Genomic DNA, 27,275 nt, shown 5'->3' with positions numbered 1-27,275 from the left:
AATAAATTTCTAGAAACATTTGTACATGACTTAGGCAACCATGTTTATATTTGTTTGGTGGGAAAGTTATATTTTTGTCATGAAAATGTTCCATGTTACACGTCCAAATATAACAATATGCCCCTGTTTGTAGTAATCGCATTCCTTCTCTGTGTGTAGGAGTAAGGAATTAAACTTTAAAATGTTTTGATCATGCCGCACCCTCACGAAAAGCACGTCTAAACCTATGTTGGCTAAAACATCACGCACTTCCTTTTGTCCCTAATGATTATAAAATGAGTTTGTTTCAATTTATTTTGAAAAATTTGTAAAATCGTTCGCCATCCCAGTGAAATTTTGGAGGAGGAGCCACCAACACAACCTATATGTACGACTAAAATGGAATAACCGACTTTTTTCTGTGTATGTAAATACAAAATAAGAGTCACCGTGGTGCAATGGTTAGCATGCCCGCCTTGCATACATGGGGTCGTGGTTTCAGCTCCAGTTCCAACCGAACACTAAAGAGTTTTTCAGCGGTATATAGAACGCCGTTTGGACTCACCTATACAAAGGAATATAGAATCGGGCAGCACTCAGTGACAAGAGAGAAGTTCATAACTGTGGTATCACAATGGATTGAATAGTCCAAGTGAGTCTGAAATATCGGGCTGAACTATACATAACCTATGCCAATCTATATACAAAATATTTATGATAGACGAATCATTGTTAGTAAAAGAATTATATTGTAAATTCATAATTAAATATACACAAAATATATTAACTTAAAATTTCACACATTTTAGATAAAATGGGATGATCACTTCTTCAGCCCATTGTGTCATAAATTTATCGTGTGAAAACGGAAACAAAATTTTACATTTCAAAGCTAACCCAAGAACTGACAAATTACAACTTGAAAGACATAGATAACGTGTCCAGGGTAGTTCCAATAATCCACAAGTCACTTAATTAATAAATAATCACCCTCCATTCAGTTTTTTTTATTCAAACGCTAGTTTGCTGCAAGATGGACGATTTATTAAATATGCTTTTTTTTCTCATGAATATAATTTAAATTTTCTGGTCTTTTAAAATTCAGTGTATATTTTCAAAAATTTAGCCAGCCTTTACGCGTTAGGTCTCATCAGCTGGCTTGTTTGTGTAACATGATTTCTTGATCACGAGAAGAGCTTAATGAATTACACTATGTAACAACTAAAAACATGAATAAAAAAAATCATAATCAATGAAGAAGTAATATGCTGAAGTCGGAAATCTAATTGAAATTTCGTAGATTCGTCGTTTCAAATATTAATAAATTAAATAGATACATAGTTTACTATGCATACTTATCAATTTTCCAAAGTTTTATTTCCACATTAACTTAACCTACATTAGTCTGAACGGATAGTGCCCATTTTTTTGGATTATGATCTACACGTAAATGTTCCCAGCAGAAGTTTTATTCATATACCACAAATAATATAAACCTTATTAACTCACAATGAGTTTCGAATTTTGAACAGAGAAGTTGTTTTTAGAACAAGAACAATTCGACTGCTATTCCATTTGATTTCAATATCTTCTCCCAAAAAAGGGGGAATGCATCGTGTAAAACTAGGGAAGTTCACACCCTAGTATAATCAACAACAACAACCAATGCACCCTCTATTCTGGGCTGTTTCCTCTTTTTCAATAGATTTCTGGTTCTGATCGCATTTGGATTAGATTTATACATATGTCGAACTTCTGGGTTAGAGAGGGTATTGGTGGTACAGCTGTGGATGGGATATTCAATGGACACCAACTCCTGTGGTGTGTGTGGACTGTAGGTTTTCCAGCAGATATTGTAGCGACTGAAAGTATTCATCGACGGGGTTAGTCTCTGAGTTGTCAATTTCAACGAATGATTTTTGTTTCACTTTTTTTAGGATCCTTGGACTTTACTGCTTCGTAATTATGAATTGATATCACCAATCCTCAATGAACTCTAAAATTTGGAATTTCATACCAATCAAAGAAATGATGTCAGTAGTTGGACCTCCATTGTTGCATGGTGTACGAATTAAGAGTGTTAAATATTTTGTTGTTACATAGTGTATAAGATGAAAACGTACTTAATTTTGTGTTCTTCAGTCAAACAATTTTTTGTGTAGCCAACACAACTTCCGCCTATAGACTATGGTAGAGTCTTTGCTTTATTATATTCGATTCTATTGATCCGGTCGAATGTTGACCAACGATGGCAATTTAAAATTATCATATAAAATAAAGCTATTGTGTGAGAAACAACAGCATTAACTTGCAAACATTCGGAGTTAAAACATAACAATCGAAAATGGTAAGAACCTTCACCGAAACAAAAAGAGTAGAATTTGCAAGAAATTTGGAGTTTAATGACAACATCCATGCTGTAGAAGATAATGACACTTCTTAATTCTATTTTTGTTTTTTAGAAATTCTTCATTGTTGCTCTTGCCTTATGCGCCAGCGTATATGCTGATGTCTCAGAATTAGGCTATAACTATCAACAGCCTGCCGCTGCTGCTCCAGCTCCTTCTTACTCTGCACCTGCTCCATCTTACTCTGCCCCAGCTCCTTCTTACTCCGCACCTGCTCCATCCTATTCTGCCCCAGCTCCTTCTTACTCCGCACCTGCTCCATCCTATTCTGCCCCAGCTCCCTCTTACTCTGCCCCAGCTCCATCCTACTCCGCACCAGCTGCTGCTCCAGCTCCTTCATACTCTGCCCCAGCTCCAGCTCCATCCTACTCTGCTCCAGCCCCATCCTACTCTGCTCCAGCTGCTGCCCCAGCTCCTTCATACTCAGCCCCAGTTGCTGCTCCTTCTCACTTGTATGATGCTCCTGCTGCCGCCCCAGCTCCATCTTACTCCGCTCCAGCACCCTCCTACTCTGCCCCAGCTCCCTCATACTCTGCCCCAGCTCCCTCTTACTCTGCTCCAGCTCCCTCATACTCCGCACCAGCTCCTTCATACTCCGCACCAGCTCAATCATACTCCGCTCCAGCTGCTGCTCCAGCTCCCTCTTACTCTGCCCCAGCTCCCTCTTACTCCGCCCCAGCTCCATCTTACTCCGCTCCAGCTGCTGCTGCTGAATCTTATGCTTCTGCTTCCAGCCAAGGTGGTTACCGGTACAAGACTGTTCGCCGTGTTGTCACCAAACACCGTGCATAAACTGTGATCATCCGTTTCCAAGCAACGATTGTTATGTTTTGTTGTTAGTTATTTGGAACATAAATAAAAAAAAACTATTATAAAATATATTAAAGTATATTATTTAATCTTATGAAAGCCATTCATAGGGAATATTTAAACTACAATCGAATCAATGAAGTTTTTGATATACTGTGGGAAAAAATAGTACGACTTTATTCATTCAGGTAAGTCTTGTTTCTGCCATTTACGAAATTGCACTTTCTCAGAAAAACATGATAAAGAAAATGGTCTGACATAATCGTATTATTACATACAACTGTAGACCAAAATTGACAATTTTCTGTGATTTCTTAAGAAAGAATGACGGAACGTATGAGAACTATGCCTTCATGGCACTAAAGATGCCAAATATGGAGTTCATTCATAATAAGGGCTATTTCTAATTATATATCGATTTGAACCAATGAATACTGAAATCAGGTAAGGATTTGAACCAGTTTTAAGTGGTTATTTCGGTACATCAGGTACCGAATTTCTGGCTGATCGGGAGAAAAATAAGCCATCAGGACACTTAAAAAACCAAATATCGAGTTGCTTAAGGGTTACTACGCTCAAGAAGTAAAATCTGGGGATCGGTCTATATGGAATTTATAACTTTTTATGTCACACTTGGAATACCCGGTTACCTACAGCAATAGAACTCTAGAAGTCAGAACCCTTTGTGCTAGATTCAAGCAAATATCTCAATTTGTTCGAAGGTTAGTGTACTTTCAACAGAGGGACATATGGACGGTCAGCTAGATTTACTAAAAATTTCAACACAAGCAAATATACATGCTTTATGAGGTTTCAGACCAATATTGCTATGCGTTCCAAACAGAATGACAAAGTTAGTGCGAAATACATTTTAAAAATTTTAAATTCCAATTTTTCCTTCAAAATATGAAAAATATATCCCATTTAAGTAATTCTGATCCAAACTAAGCTTGTCAACTCTATGCATTTAAGTGAAATTCTACTTGCACTAATGATGCAAAATTAATAAATAAACTCACTACCAAACTTCAAATAATTTAGGATCACGATTTGTTAGATTTTTACAAAAAATATGTATTATTACTCCAAAGGAAGTATTAACATAACAAAATTCGACATGACTAGAGAGTCGCAAATTTAAATTTAGGCACGGTGTCTATGAACCACACGGCGGACTGTTTTGTAGACATAGCCTTGATCGGTGAGATCAGAACCTTCATTTGCAGAAACAGCAGAGGAAGCTGAAGCAGCTTGAGAGTAAGATTCAGCTGGAGCGGCAACAGAGTGGGATTGATCGGGGCCGGAATGAGAAACTGCAGCTGTAGCATCAACATGGGCTTGAGCAGGAGCACCATAAGACTGAGCAGGAGCATGAACAGCATGAATTTGAGTGGGAGCTGGGCCAGGAACACCATAAGTTTGAGTTGGATCATGGGCGGAACCAACATGAGCTTGTGTGGGTGGTCCATATGTCTGAGCTGGAGCATGAGCTACATGCGATTCAGCTGTCGAAGCTGAGTGTGAAATTGCAGGAGCTTCATACGATTGTGAATGAGCATGAGCAGCAGCTGCTGAAGCGGGAGCAGCATGGTTTTGGGCAGGAACACCATATGACTGAGCAGGAGCATGCGCTGTTTGGGATTGAGCAGGGGCAATATGCTCATGAGCTGATGCATGAACTGCTTCAGCGGAATTGACGTGGGAAACCGCTGGAACTGGAGCAGCATGGCTTTGTACAGGGGCTCCGTAAGTTTGAGCGGCATGAGAAACAGAGGGGGATGGAGCTGCTTGAGCTTGAATAGGGGTACCATATGACTGAACTGGAGCATGGGTGACATGAGCTTGAGAGGCAATTGGGGCTGGTGCAGCATGAGTTTGAGCAGCATATGATTGAGAAGAAGCTCCAGCATGCGATTGTACTGGAGCAGATCCGGCAGGTTGTTGATAATTATATCCTAATTCCGAAACATCAGCATAAACGCTGGCACACAAGGCTAGAGCAATAATGAAAAGTTTCTGTACAGAGGAATAATAAAATAAGATGAATATTTTAATAAAAATTATGTTATTGTTCTCAAAGTTAACTTGGTATCTTACCATTTTCGTTGGACTATGTTTTTGATGAAGATGAACGCTAGTAGGTTAATACTGATACCTTCCTTGGCATGACTCTATTTTATATGTTAAACCACTATAACTGCGACACCAATATATTTCGCCAAGGCACATTTGGAAGAAGCATTCAAATGATCATAGAGGAAGTTCTACAGATGGTATCAATTTCACAAAAAGACAAGATTTAAAAGCTTTGGGCTATTTTCTGGTTATTAATGATCACAAAGGTATTATATCATTACTACACCGGTCAACATAAATCATCATAGTTTGCAGAAATATTTATGAGTTTAAAGTTCGATACTATGATCTAAGAGCCACAGTAATCCACAATTTAACTGCTACATATATACATTTATCTCAAATACTATTTAGCTCGGTTTTAAAGTCTTATGAACAGATTTAAATATAAGGTAGTCGAAAAAGTTTTTTCGTATTTGGTTCGGCATGTGGTCATGGATTGCTGACAAATTGTTTTACTTGAATATTTCGATACATCGGTGGTGATCATCTACAGTTCAAAGCTCAGAAACGCAGGTTCAAATCTCACCAGAGGTAAACTTTTTAAAAATATTTTTCTATAAAACGATTTTTTATGTCACAAATCGTTTTTATTTTGTTATTTTCGGCATACATTTTTTGTATAAATATATATTTTCCATTCAAACTCAACAAAAATTAAATTTTTCGTAATTTTCAGAATCCGTCGGTCCATAATTATTTCTAACCTCCATATAAACCGATCCCCAGACTTGATATTCGTAGCTCCCTGGAAGTGCAATTTCATCGGATCCGGTTGAAATTGGTCGAAAGTAAACAGCAGTCGACTGTATTGGTCTTTTAAGATGAGACAAATCCAACAAAAGTGCAAATAAACGCCTGTTTTTTTAATTTAACCTACGAGTATATTAGTACTAAAACTTCAGTTTCACTACTAACCTATATATGTGTATACCTTCACTTGAACCTAAATTTTTTACTCACCTTTATCTCTGCTATGGCAATAACTACACGCCAACATTAAGACCACTCTATATTAAATTTAAGTATTTATAAAATTTATAAAAATATGATTAATTATGCTCCACTATCATGATAGTGTCGTTCATTAAGAATTTGTATAGTTTCCAACCTTGCTTAAATCGTGATGATATAATTGAGCGCCCCACCATCAATTTTTCGCCAGAACACCAAAAACTAATTTATGATAATTAACTATACACGAAGCGAAATATTTGCTTCAATGCAGAATTTAAAACAGGCAAAGGTATTATTTTAAATAAAATGTATTTGTAAATCATAGTGATCTAAGACATCATAGACAAACATACCCCTATATTCTGATATTCGGAAACACAAATGTATTTTTCTTATAATAAAAAAATCGGGATACTCCTAGTATTCCTAGTTCTGGAATCCATTTTAAATTTGAATTTCTCGTTAATTGAGATTGAACCATTTACCACAAAAAAAAAAATTATTTTCACTGAAAAAATATTGTCTTGGGACCAAAGATTTCATGTCCTTAAAATACGAATGCAAATTTTGCTTAGCATAGAAGACGCATTTTTCTAACATAAAGTTTTTTTCCTTGTCCAAAAGTCGATAAACTTTTCAATGAAGTCGTATTGTCCTTATAATTAAGTGATTTGACTTAAAAATGGGTATCATAACATGAAAGAAAAAACTTTTGGGCTAAAGTCAACTTGACTTTAATAATTAATAAAAATTCTTTAAAATTAATGAAATTGTCTTTAAATTTGTTTTCTTTTTACAGCTTGACTACAAAGCAAAAATCGTTCAAAAATAGGACATGTTTTCCAACACTTTATTTTAAAGACGATTTTCACTTGAATCATAGCATAATTTCTACTGAAAGTCGAGTCTATTTTTGGAAAATAAAGTAGTCGTTAATTCGCTTTTAAAGGACTTTGATATCTTATGAAGAAAAAAAGCTGAAAAACACGAAAAATTAAAATTTGTTTCCTAGAAGCAAGTACAAAAATCCCAAATTTAAAAGAGAATTGCGTCTTAGAAGTATCCTTACTTGTATTCTCCGCTTCTTGGCCCAGACTCAATACCAAAATTGTTAAAGTAAAGACAAAATCTTTGGAACAGGACATGTTAAAACATTTACCACCAAAAAAAAATTATTTTCACTGAAAAAAATATTGTTTTGGGGCCAAAGATTTCATGTCCTTAAAATACGAATGCAAATTTTGCTTAGCATAAAGACGCATTTTTCTAATATAAAGTTTTTTCCTTGTCCAAAAGTCGATAAACTTTTCAATGATGTCGTATTGTCCTTATAATTAAGTGATTTGACTTAAAAATGGGTATCATAACATGAAAGAAAAAACTTTTGGGCTAAAGTCAACTTGACTTTAATAATTCATAAAAATTCTTTAAAATTAATGAAATTGTCTTTAAATTTGTTTTCTTTTTACAGCTTGACTACAAAGCAAAAATCGTTCAAAAATAGGACATGTTTTCCAACACTTTATTTTAAAGACGATTTTCACTTGAATCATAGCATAATTTCTACTGAAAGTCGAGTCTATATTTGGAAAATAAAGTAGTCGTTAATTCGTTTTTAAAGGACTTTAGTATCTTATGAAGAAAAAAAGCTGAAAAAACGAAAATTTAAAATTTTCTTCCTAGAAGCAAGTACAAAAATCCCAAATTTAAAAGAGAATTGTGTCTTAGAAGTATCCGTACTTGTATTCTCCGCTTCTTCGGCCCGGAATCAATACCAAATTGTTAAAGTAAAGACAAAATCTTTGGAACAGGGCATGTTTTTTTTCAGTGTTCGCAATAACAAAAATAATTTTCTAAAATTCCAATCCATTTCGTTTATATATGTTCTTTTCTGACATTAAATCTTTAATAAGACACATTTTGAAGCTTCGTAGTAAAATTGTATATGGTAGTAACCCAGCAAAAAAATTTGTAAGTTCTTCTAAAGGCACAACTTTAGAAGCACTTCCACATATGTCCTCCTAAAGATGTTTATACCCTGCGCCACACTGTGGAACAGGGTATTATTATAAGTTAGTGCATATGTTTGTAACACCCAGAAGGAGACGAGATAGACACATGGTGTCTTTGGCAATAATGCTCAGGGTGGGTCCCTAAGTCGATATAATCATGTCCGTCTGTCCGTCCGTCCGTCTGTCTGTGAACACATTTTTGTGATCAAAGTCTAGGTCGCAATTTAAGTCCAATCGCCTTCAAATTTGGCACATGTTCCTAATTTGGGTCAGAATAGAACCCTATTGATTTTGGAAGAAATCAGTTCAGAGTCAGATATAGCTCCCATACATATCTTTCGCCCGATATGCACTAATATGGACCTAGCAGCCAGAGTTTTATACCGATTTGCTTGGAATTTTGCACAAACATACAACTTAGTCGTATTGTCAAGTGTGCAACATTTGATTGAAATCGGTTCAGATTTAGATATAGCTCCCATATATATCTTTCGCCCGATATGGACTTATATGGCCCCAGAAGCCAGATTTTTGGCCGAATTTGGTTGAAATTTTGCACTAGGAGTACAATTATTAGTATAGTCAAGTGTGCAAAATTTGGTTGGAATCGGTTCAGATTTAGAGATAGCTCCCATATATATCTTTCGCCCGATATGGACTAATATGGTCCTAAAAGCCAGAGTTTTGGCCCAATTTGGTTGAAATTTTGCACTAGGAGTACAATTAGTAGTGTAGTCAAGTGTGCCAAATTTTATTGAAATCGGTTCAGATTTAGATATAGCTCCCATATATATCGTTCGCCCAATTTACACTCATATAACCGCAGTAGCCAATCTTTTACTCCGATTTAATTGAAATTTTGCACAGGGAGTAGAATTACCATTGTAGCTATGCGTGCCAAATTTGGTTGAAATCGGTTCAGATTTAGATATATCTCCCATATATAGCTTTCGCCCGATTTACACTCATATGACCACAGAGGCCAATTTTTAACTCCGATTTAGTTGAAATTTTGCACAGGGAGTAGAATTAGCATTGTAACTATGTGTGCAAAATTTGGTTGAAATCGGTTCAGATTTAGATATAGCTCCCATATATATGTTTTTCTGATTTCGACAAAAATGGTCAAAATTTTCCTTTTAAAATCGCCACTGCTTAGGCGAAAAGTTGTAAAAATGACTCTAATTTTCCTAAACTTCTAATACATATATATCGAGCGATAAATCATAAATAAACTTTTGCAAAGTTTCCTTAAAATTGCTTCAGATTTAAATGTTTCCCACCCTAGTGCATTAGCCGACCTCCCTAGAGCATTAGCTGACTTAAATTTTCAGTCTATAGATTTTGTAGAAGTCTATCAAATTCTGTCCAGATCGAGTGATATTAAATGTATGTATTTGGGACAAACCTTTATATATAGCCCCCAACACATTTGACGGATGTGATATGGTATCGAAAATTTAGATCTACAAAGTGGTGCAGGGTATAATATAGTCGGCCCCGTCCGACTTTAGACTTTCCTTACTTGTTTTATTTTAAGTCGAATTTTTATAACTTGCGTTTTTATACCCACCACCATAGAATGGTGATGGGGGTATAATAAGTTTATCATTCCGTGTGTAACTCATCGAAATATCGATTTCCGACTATACAAAGTATATAGAATTTCTCCCTGATCAAGAATATGATCAGGGAGAAATTCTGGGACGATGTAAGCATGTCCGTCTGTCTGTCTGTTGTAATCACGCTACAGCCTTCAATAATGGCGCTATCGTCCTGAAATTTAGCACAGATTCGTTTTTTGTTTGCAGGCAGGTCAAGTTCGAAGATGGGCTATATAGGTCCAAGTTTTGATATAGTCCCCATATAAACCGACTTCCCGATTTGGGGTCTTGGGCTTATAAAAACCGTAGTTTTTATCCAATTTACCTGAAATTTAAAATCTAGAGGTACTTGAGGACCATAAAAAGGTGTGCCGAAAATGGTGCCCATCGGTCCATGTTATAGCCCCCATATAGACCGATCTCCCGATTTTGCTTCTTGGCCTTCTAGAAACTGTATTTATTATCCGATTTGCCTGAAATTGGGAATCTAGAGGTATTTTGGGAACATAAAGAGGTGTGTCAAAAATGGTACATATCGGTCCATGTTGTGGTATAGCCGCCATATAGGCCGATCTCCCGATTTTTATTCTTGAGATTCTTTAAGCTGTATTTTCTATTCGATTTGCCTGAAATTGAAAATCTGGAAGTATTTTTGGACCTTAAAGAGGTGTGTCGAAAATGGTGTCTATCGGTCAATTTTTTGGTATAGCCCCCATATAGTCCTATCACCCGACTTTATTCCTGGGGCTTCTAGTATCCGTAGTTTTTATCCACTTTGCCGGAAATTAGAAATCTAGAGGTATTTTAGGACCATAAAGAGGTGTGTCGAAAATGGTCCGTATCAATCCATCTTTTGGTATAGCCCCTATATAGACTTATCTCCCGATTTTACTTCTTGGGCTTCTAGAATTCATAGTTTTCACCCAATTCGTCTGAAAGTGGAATTCTAGAGGTATTTGAGGAACATTAAGAGGTGGTGAGTATTGGTCCATGTTTTGGTATAGCCCCCATATAGACCTAACTCCCGAAATTATTTCTAGGACTTCTGGAATCCGGCTGACCCGAAATAGGTCAGCCGAATATGGTGTGTGTCGACCCATGTTTTAGTATAGCCTCCTCTTAGACCTATCACCAGATTTAACTAGAAACCGTAGTTTTTATACGATTGGCACAAAAATGTATAAATATTGGAATTTTAGACCCTAAAAAATCTGTATCGCATTTATTTTTATCGGTCCGTTTGGTAAGGCATCGATATAGACCGATTTAACTTCATGAGGGTACACCCAAAGAAAAAAATATTTTCCTCCGCAATGAAATTTTAGGCAAACGAAATTTCCTTTTGTATAAAGTATTTTCGTTTAGAGCAAACTAATCCGAATTTCTGATAAGTAATTCAACGATTGTCTCTAAAATTTGTGTCAAAAGAAAACCATGCTTGTCTAAAATTTCATTCCTCAGAAAAGAAAACACTTCTTTCAGGGTATAACAGGCGCATTGATCATGAAAATTGCTTGAAACTGAAAGTAAAATGTCCAGATTTTACTCATTCTGGACATTTACGTATTCATTTAAATAATGGCGGTAAAAATCTACACATTTAAGATTTCAAATCAAGGCCTTATTTCATCATATACACGATATGTTTATGATTTCTTTAAAACTCAAACAAAATTGGTTCTCATAAATCCAGAATCGGAAAATGTGGGTATTTTGGCCATTTTTGCCCAAATCGGAAAAACATACATATGACAGCTATATAGAAACTGAACCGATTTCAACTAAAGTTAACATGCATACTTAGTATTTTAATACTACTCCCTGTGCAAAATTTCACGTAAATAGGACTACAACTTTAAGCTCTGTGGTCATATGACGGAAAATCGGGCGAAAGAAAGTTGCTTCCATGTAGCTCGAAATCTGAACCGATTTCAATAAAATTCAATAAAATTGAGCTAAAACTCTAGCTTCTGGGGCCATAGAAGTCTATATCGAGGGAAAGATATATATGAGAGCTATAACTCAATCTGAACCGATTTCAATTAAATTTGGCACACCTGACTATAGTACTTATTGTCCTCTTGGTGCAAAATTTCAAGCAAATTAAGGTAAAACTCTGGCTTCTGGGGCCATATAAGTCCATATCGAGCGAAAGATATATATGGGAGCTTTATCTAAGTCTGAACCGATTTCTTCCAAAATCAATACGGTCTATTCTGATCAGCAGAACATGTGTCAAATTTGAAGGCGATTGGACTTAAACTGCGACCTACACTTTTATCACAAAAATGTGTTCACAGACAGACGGACATGGCTAGATCGATTCAGGGACCCACCTGAGCATTATTGCCAAAGACACCATGTGTCTATCTCATCTCCTTCTGGTTGTTGCAAACATATTCACTAACTTATAATACCCTGTTCACAGTGTGGCACAGGGTATAAAAATTATTTTTAAACCAACAACACAGTCCATTTCGTTTATATCAAGCACTGTTCTTTTCTTTGTCTATTGATGACAATAACAGCTACGTAGCTCAGTGGATTGTGTGTTGGCTTACAAATTGCATGGTCCGCGGTTCGATTCTCCGTCCAGGCGAAAGGTAAAATTTAAAAAAATTTATAAAATCGAATTCTACATTGTTTGTATTACAGAAAAAGGTGCTAAGAAATAAAAACCTCATGGAAGTGAGAAGGATGTGAGGGAAAACGCAATTAGCCCGAAAAGATTGTTTTTTGAATTAGTCATTATGAAATTGTTTTTACATCCTGGAAAAGAATAAACGTTTATCACAAAAAGTATATAATTTTCTTCCAAATAAACCAAATGAGAAAATAACTTTGTTTGTCTAAAATTTCGTTTGGAAGGAAAGAATTTTTTTTGCGTGTATTTGAGATCAAACTTTCTGACAAGCGTTTGCATTAAAAATCATAAAAAATTATTAAAATTATTTATTTGACAAAATATGACAAGTTTTTAAATTTACATCCAAATTCGGATCAAAAGACATCCGTCTTAAATTCATCGCTTCTGCGCCCAGTTTGCACTACTTCAGGATCCAAAAAGAACATTTTCGCTACATTTCTGGCGACACTCTTTTCCCCGGGAAGTAATGCCAAACATCGTTTCTACATATTGCCAACTTTTGAGGAACATATATAAAAATATATTATTTTCGTGTCCATAAGTTTATTTTTAAGAAAAATGGCAAGTAAAGGTGTGTTTCTGCCAAATAAAGTTTATTTACATCGGCTCGTGGGCGCCCAAAAATATGCTCTATAAATATAACTGCTTGACTGTATACTTTTCTAGTGCATTTTGGTAATAACGATAATTGTCTGATGATGACAATAATAATAGCTACGTAGCCAAACAAAATAAACCTTGTGGAAGATGTGAGGGAAGATGCAATAAACCAGAAAAATAAAACCATTTTTTTGAGTTAGTCTTTATGAAATTGATTTTAAGCCCTGTAAAAGAATCAACGTTTATCACATAAAATTTCATTCCAGAGAAAGAAATATTTTTTTTTATGTGGTTTGAATATGATATCTAACAACCGCGAACAACCTGTCCATAGTATCCATTTTATCCTGTATACAGGTATGTATTCCTGAATTTACAAACAATGTACTTTTCTATGGAAAGTAAGATTTATACTTGGCTATGGACTTTTCCAACAAAATTGTCCCTATATTCTTTATATGAATAAAAATATGGCATCTAATTTCAGTTGTCCGTGAGTCTATACACGAAAAAAAAATAATACATTCCTCCCAAACGAAATTTTTGAAAAACGAACGTCGCTTGCACAAATATGTATATGACACATAAATGGTGCACACAAGTCTTAAGGCTTCGCACGAATTCAGCCAAATAATCTTTCGGTAATATTTAATTATCAACCTTTTCATTTTCTAGATATATACAACTGAACTTACTGCAAACTCCATCACAACTACAGATTACTATGGGAACTCTTATTGATTCAAAAATTCTTCCAATATCTTTCTTTTCATAGAAAAAAAAATATTTTTTGAGTGTGGTGTCTAAAGAAAGTAACAAGGGATGCAGCGCCACCTAGTGCAAAGTAGACAAATCAAAAAACAATTACAAGAGCATCTTATTTTTAAAAATCATTCCCTTGCAAGTTATCTTGAATAAAACATGACCGACAAAAATTTTGCACACTGACCACGACAAACAGTCGGGTTTGGCTTTGTTTTCAACCACAAAAAATCTCTTTTTAATTGTATTATTAATTACTTATTTATATTTCCGGTATTTTTTTTTTTTTTTGTTAAATTTACAAAATTGCAAATAATACATTTGAAGCAGCTGATACACAAAATAAAAAAAATCAGCAAAAAAAATAAAAACTACAACAACAATAATATATTTCGATACCCACCATGACGATGACTAAATATAAGGAGAAAAGAACTTAACAATAAGAAGAATATGACCAATATGACAAGCAATTTAATTATTGCCTTGGAAGTGTAAGCGTGTAATACCGCAAAATGACACAGAAATATTAACATAGCAAATTTTAAAGTGTTTTGGAAATTTAAAGCCGGTTGATGAAGACTCTAAAGTACTCTATTACTCGAAGTGAGGTACGATAGACGATCGTTGTTCCACAAACATTTTTTTCTAAAGCGCATCCGGGGATCCCCCATCGAGTTTTTTCCACTTCCGATGCAATTTTTTCTTAGAAAGTATGGAATTAGGTTAAGGGAAAATTTAAGTTTTGGACAATTACATTTCGCGAAAAAGAATAGAAAATCAATAAAAAAGTAAAAAACAATAATTAAAGTAAACAATTTCATCCCCGCAGGGATTTGAACCTGTGCTGTTTGAGTTTTTCACTTCTGTGAAAGTTCTTTTGAAAAGGTTTTCAAATTACAACGATATTTTTTGATGATTTTTAATGCAAAAAATATATTTATACAAAAATATACGTCGAAAAAACAAAATAAAAACGATGTATAACATAAAAAAAACAAGTAAGGAAAGTCTAAAGTCGGGCGGGGCCGATTATACCCTGCACCACTTTGTAGATCTAAATTTTCGATTCCATATCACATCCGTCAAATGTGTTGGGTGGTGCATATATAGAGGTTTGTCCCAAATACATACATACATAGATATCACTCGATCTGGACAGAATTTAATAGACTTCTACAAATTCTATAGACTCAAAATTTAAGTCGGCTAATGCACTAGGGTGAAACACAATGATAGTAAAAAACAAGTAAAGAAAGTCTAAAGTCGGGCTGGTCCATATAAATGCATATCGGGCGAAAGATATATATGGGAGCTATATCTAAATCTGAATCCATTTCAACCAAATTTGGCACGCATAGCTACCAATGCCAAATCTACTCCCTGTGCAAAATTTCAATCAAATTGGGCCAAAACTCTGGCTTTTAGGACCATATTAGTCGATATCGGGCGAAAGATATATATGGGAGCTATATCTAAATCTGAACCGATTTCAATCGAATTTTGCACACTTGACTATACTACTAATTGTACCCCTAGTGCAAAATTTCAACCAAATTCGGCCAAAAATCTGGTTTCTGGGGCCATATAAGTCCATATCGGGCGACATATATATATGGGAGCTATATCTAAATCTGAACCGATTTCAATCAAATTTTGCACACTTTATTATACGACTAAGTGTTATGTTTGTACAAAATTTCAAGTAAATCGGTATAAAACTCTGGCTGCTGGTCCATATTAGTCCATATCGGGCGAAATATATATATCGGAGCTATATCTAAATCTGAGCCGATTTCTTCCAAAATCAATAGGGTTCTATTCTGACCCAAATTAGGAAGATGTGCCAAATTTGAAGGCGATTGGACTTAAATTGCGACCTAGACTTTGATCACAAAAATGTGTTCACAGACAGATGGACAGACGGACAGACGGACATGGTTATATCGACTCAGGGACCCACCCTGAGCATTATTGCCATAGACACCATGTGTCTATATCGTCTCCTTCTGGGTGTTACAAACATATGCACTAACTTATAATACCCTGTTCCACAGTCAAACAAAAACATCAAATTAATCTGTAGTTCAGTTTTATTATTTTTGAGAAATATGCGAAAAATTTATTTCGTTATTTATTTGTAGGGTCATTGGAATTTATACCCACGTTTATTTCGCAAAATTTATGATGGGTTTCAAACGAAATGTCAAAGTTAGTATACCAACTTTCCTATCCCAGCAAAAAAATTTCGAAGTTCTTCTAAATGCACAACTTTAAAAGCACATCCCAAAGAAGTTTTTATTTTAGTTGCACAGAAAGTTCATTTGAGTCAATTTTTTTATAACTTGCTTTCTTCATATTTTTAACGGAAAATTTTAAATTTTTTGTTTCAAATAGGTTAAAAATAGATTAAGAATTCATAAAATGATAAAAATTATTTATATTTTGCCGAAAAAATTCTAAATCCATTCTAACAAAATTGCGATTTTTTGAAAATATTTGATGTCAAACGTTCCACATAAGCGTTAGAATGCATTAAAACTCTTAAAAAAATTTTAAAATTATTTATTTGTCAAAATATCACAAAATTTCTTAATTCACACTCAAAACACTGAATTCATATGACACCTTAAGAAGTGATGCAAAGTTTGTGCAACGGCTGTTAAAATGGTGGACATCCGTCCACCATGTTAAATTCATCGCTTCTGCGCCAATTTTGCACCGCTTCCGGATCCAAAAAGAACATTTTCACTACTTTTTTGGTGACGCTTTTTTGCGGGGTATGGTATATCCTCCACCATAGGACGGGGGGTATGACAGAGAACAGTGTAACACAATTGCTAAATTCATATATAAAAGTCTAGGATGGCGCCTATTTTGTCCATTTTTTAATCCTTAATGTTTTATTGTATAAGCAATGAATTTCAAATAATATAATACATACTACACTGCAATAGATATTTTGATGTGTAGATGTAGTGATTTATATGTCTTTAGGTCAATTTCCTTATATATCATCATAATTGGATTTGCCAAAAATATGCCAAATAAATCATATTGCTTTTATTGTGAGCTCGCACTTGTAAGTTATTCGCGCGAAAAACAATTAATTTGTTGACAGCTACATCACAACATTAAGCATTATACCGCAGTGATTTGTACAACGAGTTTTATTTGAGGTTGACGACTACCTTATTATATCATCGGTGGGATTACTTGTGAATGAATAAATTTAGGAAATTCTCACCTGTTTTCGATTTTGGTGAAATTCAAAAGCACACGATTGAGCTTTCGTTGTTGAAGAAAATGTAACATTTTGTTGAAGGTAATCAAAACATTAAAATATAAATATGTACAAGATGTAAGAGAGATAAATATGTACAATATGGTACTCGTACACTGAAAAAAAGCATGTCCGGTTCCAAAGATTTTGTTTTTACTTAACAATTGTGGTATTGATTCCGAGCCAAAGAAGCGGAGAATACAAGTAAGGATACTTTTAAGACACAATTCTCTTTTAAATTTGGGTTTTGTGTACTTGCTTCTAGGAAGCAAATTTTAGTTTTTCGTTTTTTCAACTTTTTTCTTTATAAACCATCAATGTCCCTTAAAAACGAGTTAACGACAACTTTGTTTTATAAATTCAGACTCTACTTCCAGTAGAATTTTTGCTATGTTTAAAGTAAAAAACGTCTTTAAAATAAAGTGTTGAAAAACATGCCCTATATTTGAACGATTTTTTGCTTTGTAGTGAAGATTTTTGCATCTGACAACAAATTTAAAGACAATTTAATTAATTTTAAAGAATTTTTCTGAATTATTAAAGTCAAGTTGACCTTAGCACAAATTTTTTTCTTTCATGTTCATTTTTAAGTCAAATCACTTAATTATAAGGACAATACGACTTCATTGAAAAGTTTATCGACTTTTGGACAAGGAAAAAAGCAAAATTTGCATTCGTATTTTTAAGACATGAAATCTTTGACTTCACGACAATATTTATTTTTGTGTAGTTTATGGAAGAGACTACACTGAAAGAGGAGGTTTCTTTCCAGAGGAACGACATTTTAAGCAAAATATTTTTGTACTGTAGTGCGGATAATTCAGTAATACGGACAAGGGTCGAAACTGTATCTGTCCAGATTAGGGAGGTTGTACAATAATCGAATTTTGATGTTGGCCACAAACAAGCAATAAAACCCAGCAAATAAATGGGAGTTCTTCTTAAATCATTACGACCCGAAATGCTCTTCTTACGTGATTTTTTGCTTACTCCACACTCAAAAACAAGTTTACTTGGACCCAAAGGTTTTAACCTCCCTTAACGATTTTGGTATTGATACTGAGCCAAAGATGCGACTTCTTTAAAATGAAGACATTTTTAGGGACTAATGTAGAAATCAAGGATGAATGAAATTAAAATTACGATACAGATCGCATTTATGTAATTTTCATTTTCTTGTTGCGATATATCAATAAAGCTATTCACGTACAAGCAAATGCCAGTTTAAAATTCCAAATTATAATAGATACTTCAAAGTAAATAAGTATATACGGCCGTAAGTTCGACCAGGCCGAATCTTATGTACCCTCCACCATGGATTGCAGAGAAACTTCTACTAAAGACGGTCATCCACAGTTAAATTACTTGGGTTGCTGCCGATGGCAAGGCATCTTATAACTTCTTAAAATCATCTTTTAAATTGTAAGTTAGTCCATGCGGGATATATAGTAGACAAAAGAAAGGTCGACTAAATACCTATATATTCAGTTCTTGAGCGGTATATATAGGGAAGAAATAACTACGAACCGATATGAACTTTTGTGCGGTAACTATAGAGCCAGAACGATTTTTTTTAAATCAAAAATATGCATTAGTTCAGAAATATACGACTTTAATGGAGGGACGCAAATTTTCAAAATGTGTGCCCTAAATTAATAAAAAATTGAAGCAAGGGTTATAAACTTTGTTTTAATTAAATGATCATTATTCTAAAGAAATGTGTACTTAATAGTAAGAAAATTCAGGATGGCTAGATTGGATTAGATTAATACCACGAAAATATATATTTTTTTTTTCAGTGTACTAAAAAAATTTATTGTTAAACATCTTTTAGCGCTGAAGAAATGTTGCCTATTCCTCAAAATTTGAAAAATTCTTGAATATTAAAAAAAAAACAAGTATAAACGGCCGTAAGTTCGGCCAGGCCGAATCTTATGTACCCTCCACCATGGATTGCGTAAAAACTTCTACGAAAGACTGTCATCCACAATCGAAATACTTGGGTTGTGGTATCTTAAAACTTCTTAACATCGTTTTCTAAATTGTGAGTTAGTCCATACGTGGTATATATTAGACAAAAAAGTTATGTATGTTTAAGTCTACAAATAATTACGAATCGATATGAACTTTTTGCACGGTACGTAGAGAGCCAGAATTGAAATATGGCGGTCGCTTATATGGGGGCTATATACAATTATGAACTTGATATGGACCAATTTTTGTGTGATTGGAAATCGATTTATCTGAGGGATATATATAACTATAGACCGATATGGACCTATTTAGGCATGGTTGTTAACGACCATTTACTAGCACAATGTACCAAATTTCAACTCACTCGGATGAAATTTGCTCCTCCAAGAGGCACCAAAACCAAATCTCGAAATCGGTTTATATGAGGCTATATATGATTATGGACTGATATGGACCACTTTTGGCATGGTTGTTAAATATCATATACGATCACCACGTACCAAATTTCAAGCAGATCGGATGAAATTTGCTTCTCCAAAAGGCACCGGATGTCAAATGTGGGGATCGGTTTATATGGGAGCTATATATAATTATGGGCTGATAGGAACCAATTCCTGCATGGTTGTTGGATACCATATACTAACATCACGTACCAAATTTCAACCGAATGGGAAGAATTTTGCTCTTCCAAGGGGCTCTGGAGGTGAAATCTGGGGATCGGTTTAAATGGGCCTATATATAATTATGGACCGATTTCGACCAATTTTTGCATGGGAGTTTGAGGCCATATATTAACACCATGTACCAAATTTCAACTGCATCAGATGAATTTTGGTCTTCCAAGAGGCTCCGGAGGTCAAATCTGGTGATCGGTTTATATGGGGGCTATATATAATTATGGACCGATGTGGACCAATTATGGCATGGTTGTTAGAGACCATATACTAACACCATGTACCAAATTTCAGCCGGATCGGATGAAATTTGCTTCTCTTAGAGGCCTCGCAAGCCAAATCGGGGGATCGGTTTATATGGGGGCTATATATAATTATGGACCGATGTGGACCAATTTTTGCATGGTTGTTAGAGACCAAATGCTAACGCCATGTACCAAATTTCAGCCGGATCGGGTGAAATTTGCTTCTCTTAGAGTCCTCGCAAGCCAAATCGGGGGATCGGTATATATGGAGGCTATATATAATTATGGACCGATGTGAACCAATTTTTGCATGGTTGTTAGAGACCATATACTAACACCATGTACCGAATTTCAGCCGGATCGGATGAAATTTGCTTCTCTTAGAGGCCTCGCAAGCCAAATTTGGGGGTCCGTTTATATGGGGGCTATACGTAAAAGTGGACCAATATAGCCCATTTGCAATACCATTCGACCTACATCAATAACAACTACTTGTGCCAAGTTTCAAGTCGATAGCTTGTTTCTTTCGGAAGTTAGCGTGATTTCAACAGACGGACGGACGGACGGACGGACATGCTCAGATCGACTCAGAATTTCACCAAGACCCAGAATATATATACTTTATGGGTTCTTAGAGCAATATTTCGATGTGTTACAAACGAAATGACAAAGTTAATATAGCCCCCATCCTATGGTGGAGGGTATAAAAACAATAATAAGAACTATCACCTGTTTTGAATATGATAAATGATAAATAACAATTTTATTGTTATAGAGAAACCCTATTTTCTTGTGGGAGATTTTCTCCCAATGCACTAATCTATGAAACTGTCATCTATTCACAAATTAGCTTCTGTAGGGTAACTGCAAATGCACAAAGTCACAAAAAAAACAGGTGGCAAAACTAACGAAATAGAAAAAGTTGATCAAAGCAAACACCAATCAAAACAGAGACTATGATTGAGTAGATACATTAACAGATCATTGAAGGAGACAAAATACAACAAATTTGCAATTAAAGGATGACAACTACCAATTAAAATAATTAGCTTTTAGAAGGAGATTTATGAAAACATATAAATATTACAATAATAATAACAATATTCATTATGTATTGGGTGCTTGAAGGTATAGTAGAGAGCAACGAAATAGGTAATCCATAAGCGGACTGAAATATAAACTAGAGTTTGGCGATTTTTTCGGGCCAGAATATTGTGTTTGAAATGCAAAGGTTAATACATTTGAACTAGGCAACGTTATTTATCTCACATATCTTAAGAATAAAATATAAAATTAAATAAATGGTATCATTTTATAAAACTTAGATCTATAGCTGGGCTGGGTTTTTCAAATATCTTCATTTTAATGATACAGACTCTTTGGCTCGGAATCAATACACATATACTATATTGAAGTCCAACATTTTTGTATCCAAGTAAACTTTTCTTGGATACAAAGTTCCATTGTGGATTATAATGAGGGATTATATGACTGAAATTAGGTTAAAAACTGCACGGAAAAAAATATTGCCGTGAGGCTAGAGATTCATGTGCTTAAAAAACGAATGCGAATTTTGCTTAGCATAGAAGACACGTTTCTCTGATATAAAGTTTTTTTTTCCTTGTCCAAAATCGATAAGCTTTTCAATAAAGTCGTTTTGTCCTTATAGTTACATAAAATTCGGTATCCTAACATGAAAAAAATATCTTTTGACTAAGGTCAACTTGGCTTTAATAATTCAAGAAAAATCTTCAATATTAATGAAATCGTCTTTAAATTTTTTGACTTTTTGCATCTTGGTTACAAAGCTTAACACTTTTTTTAAGTTTTTTTACTTGAAACATAGCATCAATTTTACTTGTAGTCGAGTGTGAATTTGGGAATTTAAGTTTTCGTTTACGCTTTTTAATTGGCTTTTATAGCACATGAAGAAAAACATTGAAAAAATTAATAAATTAAAATTTGTTTCCTAGAATCAAGTACGTGAAACTCAAATTTAAAAGAGAATTGTGTCTTAAATGTGTCCTTACTTCAATTCTCCGCTTCTTTGCCTCGAAATCAATACCAAAATCATCAGTGTAAAGACAAAATCTTTGGAACAGAGCATGCTCCGAGCACTGTAATGGAAATAAAACACACGAATGTTAGCTCAGGCTCTCATGGTGGCTTTGAAAATCAAAAGAGTACGGATAATTAAAATAGGGTGGGAATTTTAAGAAAAATTCGAAGCAAGTGTCCACACTTTATCGAAGCAAGTTATTGCAGATTTAAGTTCCCAGCAAAAAAAATTGGAAGTTGTTCCACAAACATTTCTTTTAAAGCCCTTCCCTTTCGACGCTTTATGTTCAATGGCGTTTGTGGCTGAGTGTGCTAAGACGTTCTGTTATGGTGCCAGCAAACCCAGGTTCAACCCCTGGTCGGAGCGAAAAAGTTTTTCAAATTGTAACAAGTAAGGAAAGTCTAAAGTCGGGCGGGGCCGACTATATTATACCCTGCACCACTTTATAGATCTAAATTTTCGATACCATATCACATCCGTCAAATGAGTTGGGGGCTATATATAAAGGTTTGTCCCAAATACATACATTTAAATATCACTCGATCTGGACAGAATTTGATAGACTTCTAAAAAATCTATAAACTCAAAATTTAAGTCGGCTAATACACTAGGGTGGAACACAATGTTAGTAAAAAAATATGGGAAACATTTAAATCTGGAGCAATTTTAAGAAAACTTCGCAAAAGTTTATTTATGATTTATCGCTCGATATATATGCATTAGAAGTTTAGGAAAATTAGAGTCATTTTTATAACTTTTCGACTAAGCAGAGGCGATTTTACAAGGAAAATGTTGGTATTTTGACCATTTTTGTCGAAATCAGAAAAACATATATATATGGGAGCTATATCTAAATCTGAACCGATTTCAACCAAATTTGGCACGCATAGCTACAATGCTAATTCTACTCCCTGTGTAAAATTTCAACTAAATCGGAGTTAAAAATTGGCCTCTACGGTCATATGAGTGTAAATCGGGCGAAAGCTATATATGGGAGATATATCTAAATCTGAACCGATTTCAACCAAATTTGGCACGCATAGCTACAATGCTAGTTCTACTCCCTGTGCAAAATTTCAACTAAATCGGAGCAAAAAATTGGCCTCTGTGGTCATATGAGTGTAAATCGTTCGAAAGCTATATATGGGAGCTATATCTAAATCTGAACCGATTTCAACCAAAATTTGGCACGCATAGCTACAATGCTAATTCTACTCCCTGTGCAAAATTTCAACTAAATCGGAGCAAAACATTGGCCTCTGTCGGCAAATGAGTGTAAATCGGGCGAAAGCTATATATGGGAGCTATATCTAAATCTGAACCGATTTGGCTGATATTTTGCAAGTTTTTCGAGACTCATAAAATATTCGGATGTACGGAATTTGAGGAAGATCGGTTGATATACACGCCAATTATGACCAGATCGGTGAAAAATATATATGGCAGCTATATCTAAATCTGAACCGATTTTTTCCAAAATCAATAGGGATCGTCTTTGAGTCGAAAAAGGACCCTATACCAAATTTTAGGACAATCGGACCAAAACTGCGAGCTGTACTTTGCACACAAAAATACATCAACAGACAGACAGACGGACAGACAGACAGACAGACGGACATCGCTAAATCGACTCAGAATTTAATTCTAAGACGATCGGTATACTAAACGATGGGTCTCAGACTTTTCCTTCTTGGCGTTACATACAAATGCACAAACTTATTATACCCTGTACCACAGTAGTGGTGAAGGGTATAAAAATTAGATAATAGAAAAATAATAGTGTAATAAAACATATGGACGAAAAAAAGTGAAATTGGTTAAATTTTTTTTTTCGCTTTTTAAATTTCTTCATTCAAATTAACTTCCAGGGCACAACTTCTAAAGCAATGCAAAGGATCCAAAAAAGGGAGTACTTCCGTCCTATGACAAGCCCATGTTAAATTCATTGGACATGATCCAAGTTTGCACTACTTCCGGATCACAGATTGGGGATCCAAACTACTTTTTTGGAAGCTCTTTTTTTGCTGGGTTATTTAATATTTAATCAAATTAGTTTTTTTGGTGTAAGTAAAGCCTTATTATTAAATCCTGAATATTTCGCCTTCTTTTCAAAATGGTGGGGTGTTATTTTTTCATATCTTCAAATGGGGAGTTATTTCATTGTGGAACAATACACCATGTTTTAGGGCATTTTCTCCAGGTTATTTCGCTGTGGCGTTAATTTCTGGAGCTTTTTTTACTGCCAGGTTACCAAAAACCACAGAATTTGAAGTATACTTCATTCAGATTGAAAAATTCTTTCAAATTTATTAAAGCTAAGGAAAGTTGACCTCAGTTCAATGGAAATTAAACTCGAATTGCTGAACTTTTCAAGAAAAAATGATCAAGATTTGGTCAAGAAAAAAAATTTTAGTAAATCTGCGTTTTCTGTGCTACGCTGAAATGACATTCGTATTTAATGACATGAGAATCGTCGGGACAATATGAAAGAAAAATAAGTTAGGTCTAAATAGTTAAAATAAAATAATAATAAAAAGACACGAGATATTTTTTGCTTAAAAAATATTTTTTTTTTTTTCAACATAGCTCTACACTTAGAAAAAAACCTTATGTAAATACAAAAACTTAAGACAATTTGTAATTACTTTAGAGGCCCAACTAAAATTAAGACCCTTGCTTAGTGAGATCCGCCTCTGGCTACATGCACACATCCAAGATATATCTGTATATATTTTTTTTTCTAAATTCATATTTTTTTCTTTCATGGGATTTCATTGTTTGTCTATTTCGTCTCTTTTTCGTAGCTACAAAATATTAACTTTAAACATTAACAACAATACATCATAAAAGGAAAGATAAAAAAAAATAACTAACGCAGCTAGAGAGGGAGAGGCAAAATTACCTTATAATCATTATTGTCATCATCATCATATAGAATAGAAGAAAACAAGTACGAAGTGTATCTGGCATCCATATAAAATGTTTCAGATTTTACAAATGGAATCACATTTGGTCTTAGACCATATTTCGTATAGTTACTCAGTTCCATTTTACTCTTACAAGAAACAATGGTAAGATTTGTGAATAATAAAAGTAATTGAACAATGTGGAATACTCATTTGTTTTGTTTCTATCGTTTGTAGAAATTGTTTGTTGTCGCCTTAGCATTGGTAGCTGTTGTTGCAGCTGATGTCTCCGAATTAGGATATAACTATCCTCAACCTGGAGGTGGTGGTGGTGGCGGTGGCCATGGCGGATCTCACGGCGGTGGCTCATTTGGAGGGGCACACAACGGTGGCGGTTCATTTGGAGGATCACACGGCGGTGGCGGTTCATTTGGAGGATCTCACGGCGGTGGTTCATTTGGTGGATCTCACGGTGGTGCCACCCATGGAGGTTCGTTCGGTGGATCTCATGGTGGCGGTTCTAAAGGTGGCTCATTTGGCGGATCTCATGGCGGTAGTTCCTTTGGTGGGTCCCACGGATCTGCTACTGCTCCCTCAAGATCATATGTCCCTCCAGCTGCTCCCTCCGCTCCATCCAGATCCTACGTTCCCCCATCTGCTCCTGGCCCAGCGCCATCATTCCATTCTGGCGGTAGTTCCCATCACGGAGGTTCGGCTTCTTCTGGATCATTCTCTTCTGGTGGATCTCATCATGGTGGTGGTGCTGCCTCTGCTCCTTCTCGTTCATATGTCCCACCATCAGCTGGTCATAGTGCAGGTTCCTCATACTCTAGCGGTGGTTCTGAACCATCGACCAGTTATGGTGCTCCTGCACGTTCATATGTCCCACCTGGACCTCAAGCCCATCATGTTGCACCATCAGCTCCAGCGCCTTCTTATTCCGGATCCTTTTCATCTGGTGGACCCTCCGGTGGTTTTGGTTCTGGTGGTGGTGATAATGGTTACAACTATCCCAATCCACAACGTGCCTACCGTTTCTAACGGAAGTTCTGTTTAGTGAATGTGTTCGAACGTATTAATTTAATGAAATGTGATGGCGATATTAAAGGAAATTGTTAGTGAAAAGAAATAATTGTTTAAAGTATTAAAAATATTTACCAAAAAGTAATAGTTTTACATTTGTGTATTAAATGAGAGCTAGGAATATGTTGGTAAATTCAAGAACTGAAAACGAAATTTCATACAAATCTAATTGTGGCTTCTATACCCTCAAAAATTCAAATCGAGAGAACGGCTATTCCGATATAAAACAAATTTGACATATCCTTTTGTGAACTAAAAATATCTGTAGATTTTATATTTCAAACAAATCTGTTAAAAAATAGTGCGTTTAGATGTTGAAGAAGTCAATTTGGGGAGTCAGCTTATGTGGGGGTAATACCAACACTTGAACCGATATGACCTATCCTAGAACTTACCCCACTTGTGCTTAATTTCAGCACGATAGCTTCATTATTGAAGACTGTAAAGTGATGACTACAGACTGATGGACATCGTTAGATCGTCTTCTTTTGTATTTTACCCTGTGCAAAAATATATATTTATATGATCGGAAAGTGAATATTTGGTTGTGTTACATGTTGTGGAATGGCATACTTATTATACCTCAAACCCACGCCATACGGCGGCCCACATCGGGCCTATCGAAGGTGTTAATTTTCAACTGACCTCTTTAGCAAGTAAACCCAATCTTTTTTTGTTAAAAAACTGCTCAAATTGAAATATCTTCTTATTAGAGAAAACCAACTTCGGTAATAAATAGGAAACATGTAAGAAAATTGGGTGAGACTGAGTGATACATTGAAGATTTAAAATTTACTATATAACATTACCCAGCAAATAAATGAGAATAATGAGAGTAATATATGGTATATTTGGACAAATCAGACCACATTTAAATCTAGACCGAATTGATAGCTATTTTGCAGGTTCAAACATTGAAAAAAACAGTGAACCCAGGAAGAAAAATTTTGATTATCTTTAGAAAATTTTAACTAAAAATTACAAATGCTGACATCACGCCGAAATCACAAAAATAAGTAAATATTTTTCGACATATCATTATTAGACATTTTTTTTAATTTTGTCGCTTGAAGGAAAAGGTGGCATACTAAGTTCAAGATGGGCGCATTTATAGTACAATTTACATTTTGTGATTT

The 27,275-nt window shown here is 35.0% G+C and overlaps 2 protein-coding genes across 2 annotated transcripts; both read left to right on the top strand.

The window, feature by feature from the left end:
- Positions 1–2,323: 2,323 nt before the first annotated feature.
- On the top strand, positions 2,324–3,179 carry LOC142235867 (uncharacterized). The gene is made up of 2 exons (XM_075307121.1): positions 2,324–2,398; positions 2,442–3,179. The coding sequence occupies exons 1-2, from the start codon at positions 2,324–2,326 to the stop codon at positions 3,177–3,179; spliced, it is 813 nt and encodes a 270-aa protein (XP_075163236.1).
- A 21,985-nt stretch (positions 3,180–25,164) lies between these two features.
- Positions 25,165–26,224, top strand: LOC142234567 (uncharacterized). Its single transcript, XM_075305735.1, has 2 exons — positions 25,165–25,221; positions 25,294–26,224. Exons 1-2 carry the CDS (start codon positions 25,219–25,221, stop codon positions 26,095–26,097), a joined length of 807 nt encoding a protein of 268 aa, XP_075161850.1. The 5' UTR covers positions 25,165–25,218; the 3' UTR covers positions 26,098–26,224.
- The last annotated feature ends 1,051 nt before the right edge of the window (positions 26,225–27,275 follow it).

This window comes from Haematobia irritans, chromosome 4, assembly GCF_050003625.1.
Source record: "Haematobia irritans isolate KBUSLIRL chromosome 4, ASM5000362v1, whole genome shotgun sequence".
In the NCBI taxonomy this organism is placed as follows: domain Eukaryota; kingdom Metazoa; phylum Arthropoda; class Insecta; order Diptera; family Muscidae; genus Haematobia; species Haematobia irritans.
This window is presented reverse-complemented; position numbering and strand designations above follow the sequence as displayed.